We start from the raw sequence: 12,454 nt of genomic DNA, 5'->3' as shown, positions 1-12,454 counted from the left end.
CAGCCAAAATAAATAAAGTAAGTTTATATATTTAAAAAAGAGTTCTATGGAAAGATTTGGGCCCACCTGTGTTTTGAAACATCTCAAGTACGTGAGATTATGGGAGAAGAAAATTACATACATTAGAAACTATGACTTTGCATTGGTAACTTCCACCATACAGAATGGTCCTAAAAATAAAAAAGTAACACGGTTGTAAGCTTTCCTGAGTCTTCTTTAGGATCAAGCTTATTGTTCTCTTTGGAGAGACTTTTGGCCTTTAAATTGACAAGTCCTGCTTTTATATATTGGTCTGTGAACCTCTCCCTCGGGGAGCGTCTTTTAAATCGTAAGGCCCATTCAGGACTGGAGGAAAAAAAAATCTATGTTTTAAAATTTAAAAAAAGTTGCAAGTTAGCCAGAGAGGTAAGTTATCTAACCTCTTGTTTGGAGCACAGACTATCCTTTTCTTTTTCAGTTAAAATGTCCTGTTGAGAGCATAGTCATTTATATCATTAACCTAAGAAACTTAGGCTGAATTAAGGTGGTGAAGTTTAGTATAAAAGTGGCATCAGAAAGACAGAGTTCAAATTCCCACTGTGCTGATTCTAAGTGCCAACTCTTGGGCAAAGCTCTCAAGACTCAGTTCCTCTTCTGTAAAATGTCATCATTTCTTTACAAAGTTATTATGAGGATTAAATGAGATCATATATGTGAAAAGATCAAATACACACATAAACAAGGAGTTTCATTTTACTTTAAAAAATGGCTCAAAGTTATTAATCAATTCCTAGGGAGCTAGGGTCAGAAAGCTGGAGTTTGAACTGGGGGAGAAGTGGAAACTTAGCTGTTGGCTGAGTTTGGTCTGATGTGTCCTGTCCTTTATCTCTCCCAGAGGTTGCATATTATTGAAAAAGACAGACTCTAATTAGCAAGAAGCTGGTTTTTGCTGATCTCCCAGTACCGCTGGACACATGGCACAAAGGGAGAGTTCTTGCCTTTGCTATGAATTTTTATGTAATCAGCGAGCTAACAGAAGTAAAAAGGGCTCTCCTTGGAATACCTTGCACAAAAGGCTTTGCACATCCTCTATAACTTTCCCAAAGACTATTTTACATTTCTACTTGGGAGTCTTACTGTCACCTCACATTACACATGTATAAACCCCCCTCCCCCCAAATTCTCCTTCCTAACTCTTTATTTCAATTAGCAACAAGAGTATTCTCTGGGCTTTCTCATTTATTCACTCAGAGTCTGCACACTGTACTGCATATTTCAAATATATTATTACACTTCACCTAATCTCAAACAACCATCTCAAGAAGGCATTATCCCCCTCAGATTGTGGGACAGAAACCAACGTTCCTAGAGATCAAATTCCTTAAGGTCATAAAGCTAGTAGAATGTGAAAAACGAGCTTTGAATTCAAGCTCTGACCCCAGGTTCAATGCCCCTTTCCTCATCCTACCTTACTATTTTTGGTTAATAAGAGATAACAGTGAAACGAATCTGCCTATTGCTGAGATCACAATGGACATTTTCAAAGGTAACAATAACTGTACGTTTTGCACAACTTACACTATTGCAGTATTCCATTAATGCAGTATCAAGTGACTGTAAGAAATATCACAAGAAAACTGGGTCAGGAAGAAATAAGGGGGAAAAAATGACTCTTACAATGCTGATGTCTTTCAGAATGCATGTCCAGTAATTTAAGCAGAAACAAACCTAGGCAAGAATGCTACTCCAATATTAATTTAAATATATATATATAAAAGCAAACAGTGTTCAGTTTTGCCAATTTTATTGAACCAATAAAATTCCTACTAATAACAATGAAATAAATTTCTGCAAGTATAAATGTGATACAGTTTAACAAAACCCATTGTTCTGTACCTATAAATAGATTTTCAAAATGTCATAAAAAGTGCAGTTATGAATTGTTAACATGTTAATACACAGTTCCTTTATTTCAAATGTGTTTGCCTTGACTCACCAACAGTTCCTTCTGCATCTGTTCAAATAATATTACCTATCCCTCCAAAAAAAAAAAAAAAGAAAAAAAAAAAGAGGCATTAAAGCACTAGGAATATTACACAAAAACTGATCCATTCAGGTCAGCTTTAGTCAGAACTGTAGAATCAGCAACATAAGAAAAATAAAACCTAGTTATACATACAAAAAGCTTTCATGGGTTCTATAATCTTCTTAACTGCTGACTTATGTGGAGGGCATAATAGTTGAAAAGCCTTATATGGTTAACTAACTTAGACTATATCTACAGCAGGGTCTGATTTGCCAGAACAAGTTTAAAGTGGCTGTTTAGCAAGTTTGCTATTTTCAGAATTGAAACTATAAATGTATGACCGCCATTTGACACTGAAAATTGTGTGAATCCTAAATTGCATCAATGATCTATTTGATAAAAGCTTATTCTAATCGAAAACCTTATATAGTAAGAGACTGATAGATATATAGCAGTCTTAAAGATCACGTCATCCGCCTCACGGTAGTCCAAAGTCACGTGCTTCGTAAAAAAAAAAAAATTACAGTAACAAAGCACAGGACTACAAAGGCAAAACATCACAGCTTCTGATTACATGGAATAAAAAGTACCAAGGAACGCAAAAGATAATTCTGTATTAATACTGATGAATTAAAGAACTATAACAGACGTTTCACAGCATGCTACATGTATCACTCACAACTTAAGGATAAAATGATGTCTAAAATTGAAAGATAAGAAGTTGGCAATCTGATTTCATATGCAATTCAGCTACAAAGTCTTAATATATACATTCATGATGTAGCTGCTCTGCAAAATCAGGTTAAAAAAAAAAAAAGAGAGATTTCAAGTTCAAATCCTATTTCTTAAGCTAAAGGATACATCCAGTTCTTCCATGACCAGGAAAGTTATTTTCAGGTTTGAAGGAGCTAATCCCAGTAGCAAGGCCATGTTCCAAGTGGACCTGACAGGGTTCTTTGTAACCTTGCCCCAACTGTGCCTGTGGCTGTGAGTATTCTATTAGCGTGGAGAAGATGCCAAACTGGCTTGTGGTTTGCTTTCTGTGTCTATCTTATCGGATTGAAAAGAGTAAATGTGAGGAGAAAGAGGAAGGGGAAAAATTGCATTTTCTTTCCAGGGAAGATATATGGATGTAAAGGAGATTATCTGCGGTAGATATAGAGTTGGGATGACTTTCTTTCCTTGATGAACAAGGGTACCATTTAATGCTTACCCTTTATTTTAGCGAACCAGTGAAATTCAGAAAGGAGAAAACAGTCTCAACATTACGAAGGAAATTTCTCGGCTACCCAACTGATACATTTCCTTTACCCTACCTTTTGATCCTTCCTTATCAGATTTGGGAGTCAGTTGACAATCTGTAAAGACTAACTCAAGAAAGAGACGCATTACCAGTTCCATTCAGTAAGTGTCATAATGCATATACTTAAGCTAATCGGCATTCATAAACAATATTTTAACATTAAAGACTAGAGAGTGTCTCTCCTTTTGATATTCTTTCTGTTAAAATTATACATTGATTTTTAAGAGGTTAAACTGAGGGGTGCAAGAAAATAGACTGTTTTAGCAAATTTATATACCAAAAATTACATTTATCATATTTAGACTTACTAACATTTGATGCTGTCCTATGAGCTGTAAAATGGGGTGTTTGTTCCAATGGCTATTTTATAGTATGCATTTTATTATTTCAAAGATTTCCACAAGCATTGAAAAGAATCAGATAGGCATCCCCCCGCCCACCGCCCCCATATTCCTTCTTTTTTCAACTCTGGACTTCATGGTGGTGCAGTCATAATTAAAGCTAGAATGAACACTTCATGACATATGATTTAATAAAAACCATCCTTTCAGCCTCCATCATTCAAGTCTCATTTCTTAACTAGGCATCTATTCATTTCTGGGCCCTTAAAGGAATTGACTAGACTCTGTCATCAGGTTGGGTTGTTCATGAACGGGCGTGGAAGGCCATCCAAATACCACTGTAGATCATAATAATCTGTACTTTCAAACAAGGGGGGTTTGTCTTCAGGTCTATAGATAAACACGCCCCACGTTAGAAGCCTGACAGTGTTCATCTATGGACCACACTGAGCAGGCACTGGCCAGAGAGGAAGAACTGATGCTTCTTCCTCTTCTGTGCGTTTCCTGTTCCTTAATGATACTGTCTAGATATACCGGAAGTGCCGCCATGGTTGTAAGGACTACGAAGGCAGTGCATTCCCCTTTCATCCCGTAGCTCATTTTTCCGCATGAGAATAGGGTAGGAATAGGGGTTAGAAGCTTAGTCTAACCTAGGGAAGCTTAATCAAACCATTATGTAGCCAATTTTATGGTATTTTATCTATATTATAAATCAAATGGTCTTCTGTGATCCAGTGGGACCACCTAAACATCCTTTATCATATGTCCTTCTATTGGAAATGTGTCTCAAGGCCCAAATGACACCAATAAAACAAATGTCTGAAACACCACCCATTTGTATGCCAGAAACTTCCTGTTCCATTGATAGGTTACAGATCAATCTGGATTGCTGGAGAATTTTCACTTTACATTCAAATAACTTGGACTAACCAAATATAGATCCAGGTTAAGATGGCAATTCAATCACTTTAAAATCCTGCTAAATGCTAAATTCTGCATGGTAGAAATAGTTCAATTTCTGTATCATGTATAAATATAAAGATTCCTACTTTGATAGAAGGCAAAAATCTTCTATGATTTATTTAAAATATGGAAGTAGTATTACTGAACAACGGAGAGTGAATCCATGAAAAGGTTGGATACTCTGAGTTTATAGGCTCTTTGGGGATGAGGTAGAGGAGGGCAAGATATTTTGGCAGCTGGGAAAGGGTAGAACAGTATGGGATGGACGAGATTACACGTGGTGCTGCATTAGATCTGGTAGGGTGTCCGGGGCAAAGGTTAGCCAAAATATAGCTAGATGGTAGAGGGATTTCGAGGGAGTTGGGACAGGTCGTATTCCTCATGGATGGAGAAGAAGTAACTGGGAAAAGTAAATGCTGGTGACAATCAGCAGGTGGCTGGTGATGTTTCGTTTGGATTGTGAAAAGGCGCTCAGACCAAGACGGGCTGAGGGGAGGGGAAGAGAGCGAGCGTGGTAGAGGTCGAGGCACTTGGAGGAAGAGAAAGCAGGCAGGAAAGGACGGGCTGAATGTAGGCAGAAGCTCCCACAATAGGAAGTGCTCCTTTAGATTAGGTGTGTGATGCTGACGGCAGCCACGCTCTTAGAATTATGGTCCACGTGTTCTTTGAAAGACTCTTCCTTCCTCACAGGTTTCTGCCTTGACAGGTACCTCTACCTCTATGATCCATTTCACCCCAGATATTTTTGTTCTAGGTCTCACCTGAGCGGATACTACTAACGAAGCCAAATTAGCATGGAAGTGAGCTCCACATACAGGGGGCACTGAAGTTCTGTTGACCGAGATGAATACATTCATGCTACAGTACTGTTTTAAGGAAAGATTATTTGATGCTCAGTCTCCAGAGGGATATAATCGGGAAACACAGTTTATGATTATGGCCACCTAGAATAGGTTCTGACTATAAAATTAGGTAACTTAAAACTCGATCTGAATAGAGGAGCCATATGCCTTTCAGTTTACTGTTGAATTATACTGTTAGCAAATTTCCTCTACTATCTATATAACATTATTGTTGCATAATTTTCGCTTCATGCAAGACCGTCTATTTGCATAAAAGAAGAAAAGTCCCCTTAGATAAAGAGAAGAGTTTAAGGTCTTGCTTTCCAGAGGAATCATTTAGAATTGTCTTTAAAACACAACATAAAACAAAACAAAAACCTCATTTTACTAGCACAGTGCAAATCATTTTTATAATATGCACTGACATTTTTTTTCCCTCACGAATTGTCCTTAGTGTTTAAAAGAATCTTACCATCATATATGCATGCGCTCTGCATGAAAGCGGTGAACTGTTTTTAAGTACAGAGCTTTAGTTGTTCGTTGATAATTTCATTTTGCTGTGGCATAAAGATCTAAGATTTTGGATTTAAAAACTCTATAAGGTGGGAAAGAAAGTTGCTCAGGAATATTGTTAACTAGCTGTTAGAAGCATTTAAGATCTTTAAGGGACTTAGTTAATTATTTTGTATTGGGGTATATTTGTTTTACAATGTTGTGTTAGTTTCTACTGTACAGCGAAATGAAGTAGAGTTCCCTGTGCTCTACAGCAGGTTCTCATTAGTTATCTACTGTCTACATATTAGTTAGTGTATATAGGTCAATCCCAATTTAAGGGACTTTATAATACAATTAAACTAGGGGCTCTGGTTCAAATACGATTTTGATATAAAGCTGACATCGAGTTTTCTGTTCTAAGACAGTCCTGTGTTGCTCTGTCACTATTATTTGAGTTTAAAGTCATAATTACAGGCCAAGGCCATGCCCCAGATTCCACACTAGCCATTCTTTATTTAAAAAGTACCCCAAATGGGACAAAGATTCTTCCTGAGACTGAGATAGTATCCTTAGCTCAAAAAGGTGAAGAAATAATAAGTTGTCCCGTCTCGAAAGCCTGTTTTCCTCTAATTATCACGAGTCCATCTGAGGAAGCATCGTCAGAAGCCTCCGAGGAGGCACCTGCCTGGCCACTCCCGCAGTCAAAGGACTGGGTTCAAGACTTACTTTCAGAGAGGAGAGCAGTTGGATTTTCCTAAGGTGATCTGAGAAATTGAGTTATAACTGGAAGTGGGAAAATTTGAAATTCAAAAGGAAACGGCTATCCACCAAGCATATACATCAGTGGATTATTAGACTATTTTGAAAATAATAAGCCACGGAGTTAGAGACTTCCCATTCACGTGTGCTTTTCTCACGCACACCTGCACATCTCAGTTTGGCACAATGCAAGCCCAAGGGGTGGGTTAGCAGATCGTATAGTCACATCAATACACCAATTGAACCAGATATCTCTTTTAAAAATATCACATTTTAATATAAAAAGCTATACTATAAATTACTACATAGTAAATTCAATACTCTGAAAAAATACCACCCTGGAAAACCGCATCAGAATTTCAAGTTTGCATTTGCTGAAGTTCACAGCAAACTCGCTGTACAATGGATTTCACAACCTGGAAGGCTGTGCGTGCTGCATCTCGGCAGGTGCTTTGGCACCTTCAAAGTCAACTTTTCTAGGCTGATTCAGTGAGGTTCATAAATATATTGTTTTGTCTTTGTTTATAGTTCCAAGTCAACTGATTTTCCTGATTAGTGATGAGACAGATCAATGCTGAGCTAATACGAAACCTTGCTAGGAGAGAGATCTAGTAAAGGCACTAATATTTCCATAACCCAACTCCAACTACCTACATTTCCGGGGGTTGGGGGGAACACAAAAAACAAAAACTACGTGGCCATTTTAGTTACTTAAACCTTGTTTCCCCTTTTGGTCTAAAGCTCATATGGTGTTCTGTGAGAATTTCTCCTCCTTTTCAATATATAAAAATCATTTTTTATCCTGTAATACAGGTCACCTGCACAAAAACACAGGGATATTAACTGAAAGAATTCTAGTTAAAAAAAAAAAAAAAAGTCAAGAGTAAAGGATATCCTCAACTTGAAAGTTCTAAAATTAGGGAAGTCAAATGGACATGCATGTTGTCATTCGTATTTTGCCATTCCCCTAAAGACTCTCTTCGTATTTAACACATATCTATATCATGTGATATGGCATAAAATCAACATATGGTATACACAATAAACAAAACAGACTAGATCTGACATGAGTTCTTTGAATAATCTCTTTAAATAAACCACCCTGTCTTAAAAAAAATTAGCAATTTTTTTCCTCACGTGGAAGATTTCAAACAAAATCCTGGAATCTAAAAATGCAGAACTATCTCATATTCATAGGTTTACAGTCATCTTTCTATTTTCTTATCTAGAACAAAGCCTAAAAGAAAGCAACCTAATGGATCGTACCAGAAAAGGATGATAAATGGAAGGGGAAAATGATTGAACAGAACACTAGTCCACAATTCTTTCATGAGAGAAAAAAAGTAAGTCCTAGATAACAAGTAAGTCTAAAATGAAATCTTTGTGGGAACTCTAACGGAAAATTTTAACTATTTTATTCACTATGAAAAAATGGATCTGTTTTAAAACAATTAGCATGTTTGTGTAAAATTCAAGTCACCCTTAGTTAACCAAAAAGTGTTTAAGCAGTGCAGTTGTGTCCTACCGGATAGCTGTAAGCATCTCTTTAGGCACTTCACTGGTTCATTAACATAATATAAATTAAAGCTATAAACACATAACGTTGTGCTCTGTGAAGATAATCTAATCAAGCAACATAAACCAATGCAAAAATGTGACTTTTGGGATGCTTTTTCTTCCCTTAAGACTTGAGATCTTTTTTAAACCAGTTGTCCAAAGAGATTTTTCTGGGGAAGGGGATGCTTTGGCATTATGAAAGGAACATTGTTCAACCCCAGGAAGGCAAAAGCCTTGGGCGATAAAGAAATCTGAACCAAATTTCTTTATGGCTCTGTGTTAAAAGGACACTTCTGCAGTGACATAGTAGGGGGAAAGTCTGTTGAGTATTTTTTTTTTTTAACATATTGCACTCTTTTGTTGTTGTCGTTCAATCACATTAATGCATAGAAACACAATTTTTACCTTTGAATAATAAACCGTTTAACCTATCATAAGAAAAACCATGGAAAATAAGTTCTAAAAGCCTAACAGGAAAAAATATAGGTATATTATAACCTTCCTCCGCTTACTGCAATATAGAAAACACTATGAGAAAAGAAAAATGTGCAAAGAAAATTTTTGGTCAGTCTTATGTGGGTACATGTTTATATGTGCCAACTAAATGAACTGTATGTAGCCCTGCAAGCACTGATTATTTCTGATGACTGAGGATTACTGTCAGTGATAGAAAGGATTGTGCATAATTCCACTTTTAATATATACATCTGATATGGAAAACGGAAACTTCTGTTTCAGAAGAGAAAGAAACTAGCTGAATTTGGCATTTCAGTAGCATGCTATAGAATTCATCATGATCAATTTCACATTAAATTATGGACAATGGCTGTATCACATTTCATGTTATCGCCAATAGCAGTAAAAAAAAAAAACAAACAAATAAACAAAAAAATAAACAGTGCCTGACAAATAATCTCCTGGGGACACAGATGAGTGTCCTGTGAGCAGCTTAGTTCAACAGCGCATGCTTCTCCCCCACCAGATTTAGGACACAACATTAAAATTCTAGAACGGCCAGAGGAGGTCATTCATTGCTGAATTCCGATATCTGAAAAACAACTGCTTGAGCAGATTGTAAGCGCTTTTCCATATTTAAAAAAAAAAAAAAAAAGGAAAGAACAAAAATACACGTACACACAAACCCCAAAGCACTGAAGTTAAGCATTAACAAACCAGGTTCATGATTTATGATCAGTATCCAAAAACCCAACTATAAACAATGCCAAGTAGTGCTCCTCAGTATTATTTTTGCAATTGTTAGTCATGTTAAGCATCAAGAAAAAAGAAAATACATCATTGCACATTACAGCCGCCCCCAAAAAAACGGCTAAAACTTTGACACTAGAGAATTGAGTAATGTTTGATGCTACATCACAAACAGCTTCTGATGTATATCCTATGTGAAAAGGTCTTTACACATATTTGACATTTTCCCTGGATGATGCTTCAGGTCAAATGCCGAGTTATGGCACGAAGAGCATAGAGAAGCTCAGCTTGCATCCGTGCTTCCATTAGAAGTAAATTTACGTGAACCTAGAAATGAAAGTGTTACCAATTTAGTGACCATCATAAACAACTGAAAAAAACTTTAATTTTTTTTTCATATATCAGACATTCACAAATGTTTTTCATGGGTATTACAGACACATATACAAACACACATGCCTGGGCATATTTATGCATGTACATGATGTAATACTCATAAGAAAACTGCGTTTATTAAAAAAAAGCGAGCAGTAAAAATGACCCCTAAAGTCTTAAAAAGTCCAATAATTTTGTTAGGATCGATGTTATGTAAAGCCAGTCAATCTTTTGGGTTATAAAATAAAACTAATTTTTACAAATCACAATTTTCCTACAAATTATACTTTCTTCCACTTGTAAAATTTTATATGGCTAAAACTCAGCCCTACATTTCTTATAGCCTATGCTTATTCCTTGGAAAGCTTTTAAAAACATTTCTTACTATTTACAGGCATACGTTTTATCATGCTTTGCTTTATGGCACTTTACAGGTACTGTGTTTTTTACAAACTGAAGGTTTATGGCAACCCTGCGTCAAGCAAGTCTATCGGCATCATTTTTCCAACAGCGTTTGCTCACTTTGTGTCTCTGTGTCACATTTGGGAACCCTCACAACATTTCAAACCCTCCACCGGCAAAAAGGTTATGACTCACTGAAGGTTCAAATGATGGTTAGCACTTTTTAGTGATAAAGTATTTTTTTAATTAAGGTATGTACACTATTTTTTAAGACATAATGCTATTATACATTTAATAGACTACAATATTGTGTAAACATAACTTTTATATGCACTGGGAAATCAAAAATTCATGTGACTCCCTTTATTGTGATATTCACTTTAGTGCAGTGGTCTGGAACCAAACCCATATCTTTGAGGTATGCCTGTACTTGGGAGATATTAAAGTGAAAATGTGAAGTTTAAAGCAGTTTGGAATTAGTGTCTGGTACTCAGATATGCACAGCTTGCCTAGAGTCTTTCAGATACAGCTGTGAACAAGCACCTAACTTTTTTTGGGGGGGATACAGCTCACCCGATAGGTTAAATTATATACCCACATATTTTCAAAATGTTTACAAAGAAATATGTTGTGATATATTTAGATTATTTTGATATCTTTCTATAGGTTAGATGTATTGCTGGATCTCTTCTCTTGATGAGTAAGGAGAATTTCTAGATACCACCTAGTAAAGGGAGAAAATCTAATGCAAACATATAAGCAGAGCATAGCGATCCATCTCGGAGAGATGCTGGAGGCAAATGGGTATTTATACGATGTGTGATCGGCTCTAAGACTTCAAGAAAGTCTGCTAGGGATTGAGGTCATAACATTCTTTATCAAAGTCATACGGTTACTGAGTGAATATTAGGACCCTAAAAAGGTTTTCTTACTCTCAAGCTTAGAAACTGTGATATAAATGGAAGATTCGTGGCCTTTAAGGTCAAAGACCTAGGATTTATAGCCATACTTATACTGTACTAGTATATTGGTAAAGATCCTTAACATTTATTAGGTCTTAAATAAGGATTCCTATATATTTCAATCCAAAGAAATATCCTCATATAATAACATATTTGGCTCAAAGATCCAAATCCATTATATTGTCAAAATACCAAATTACCAAATTGGAGTGAGAAACCCTTGTTCTAAGAGGTTAACTGTAATGGCTAGAGTGAAAGAATCTCTAAATGGATATGCCTTCTGGGCATACAATAATATACAATTATAGCTCACACAACATCTCTGAAGGTTTGATTTTTACTAGTAGGATGGTGGACAGTTTCCCAAATGTCCTTTTAAAATATCAATATTCAGATCCAGTCTTTCAAAGGCCAATGCTAAACTTTTACTTTATACAGCACACTGGGCAAAACACAGAACCAAAATTTAGTTAATAAACCCTAATTTAAAATCACTGAAAGAAAAACAGATGGCCAGATAATGCCACTTCCATTTCTTTGATGGAGCTAACTTATTAATATTTTCATGTATAATTTTTTCATAATCATTACTTCTTATATTGAATATTTGTCTGCGATAAAAGGTTTAGTCATGAAACACACCTTTTCTGAGTGTTTGAACTGACGCCAGTAACTATCATACATGCGCTTGGTAGTCCTCTCAGGATAGCAGGTCACTGTCTTAATGTAAACCTTCAGGCTTCGTTCAAGTAATTGATTAACTTCTCCATAATCATAGTCATCATACCTATAAGCAATATGACAACAAGCTTTAGAATGACAGAATCAAAATTTCTGATTTCTAAAATTATACCAAGACACAATAATTATCTAGTAATTAAATACCAAAAGCTCATTCGTTAATTCACCTAACAAATAGTTACCGAGTGTCTGTTATGTGCCATGTTACTCCCCTAGGCACTGGTGATACACAAATGAACAAAATAGACAAAAATCACTGGACCCGTGGAATTTAAATTCTACTGGAGAAAAAAGAAAGAAATGAAAGAGAAAACCATACAATGTATCAGATAGTGATAACTGCTATGGAGATAAAATGCAACTGGAGGCTGGGAGGGGAATTGTGATTTTAGATAGAGCGGGCAGGAAGGCTTCTCTGAGATGCTGACATTTGAGCCCTAAGGCAGGAGTCTAGGGCTTCCCATTTCAAGGAAGAGAGGATAATCAATTGCGTCCAATGCTAC

General features: G+C 36.2%; 1 protein-coding gene across 2 annotated transcripts in view; it reads right to left on the bottom strand.

Moving 5' to 3' along the window:
* Positions 1-1,766: 1,766 nt before the first annotated feature.
* Positions 1,767-12,454, bottom strand: part of SESN3 (sestrin 3) — a 74,016-nt gene continuing 63,328 nt past the window's right edge. For both annotated transcript variants that reach the window (XM_032640095.1, XM_032640096.1), the window contains exons 9-10: positions 11,853-11,997; positions 1,767-9,798 (exon numbers count right to left, since the gene is read on the bottom strand). In XM_032640095.1, the coding sequence (XP_032495986.1) occupies positions 9,712-9,798; positions 11,853-11,997 (232 nt within the window). In that variant the 3' untranslated portion in view covers positions 1,767-9,711. The remainder of the gene's footprint in view (positions 9,799-11,852; positions 11,998-12,454) is intronic.

This window comes from Phocoena sinus, chromosome 8 (assembly GCF_008692025.1).
Source record: "Phocoena sinus isolate mPhoSin1 chromosome 8, mPhoSin1.pri, whole genome shotgun sequence".
Lineage (NCBI taxonomy): Eukaryota > Metazoa > Chordata > Mammalia > Artiodactyla > Phocoenidae > Phocoena > Phocoena sinus.
This window is presented reverse-complemented; position numbering and strand designations above follow the sequence as displayed.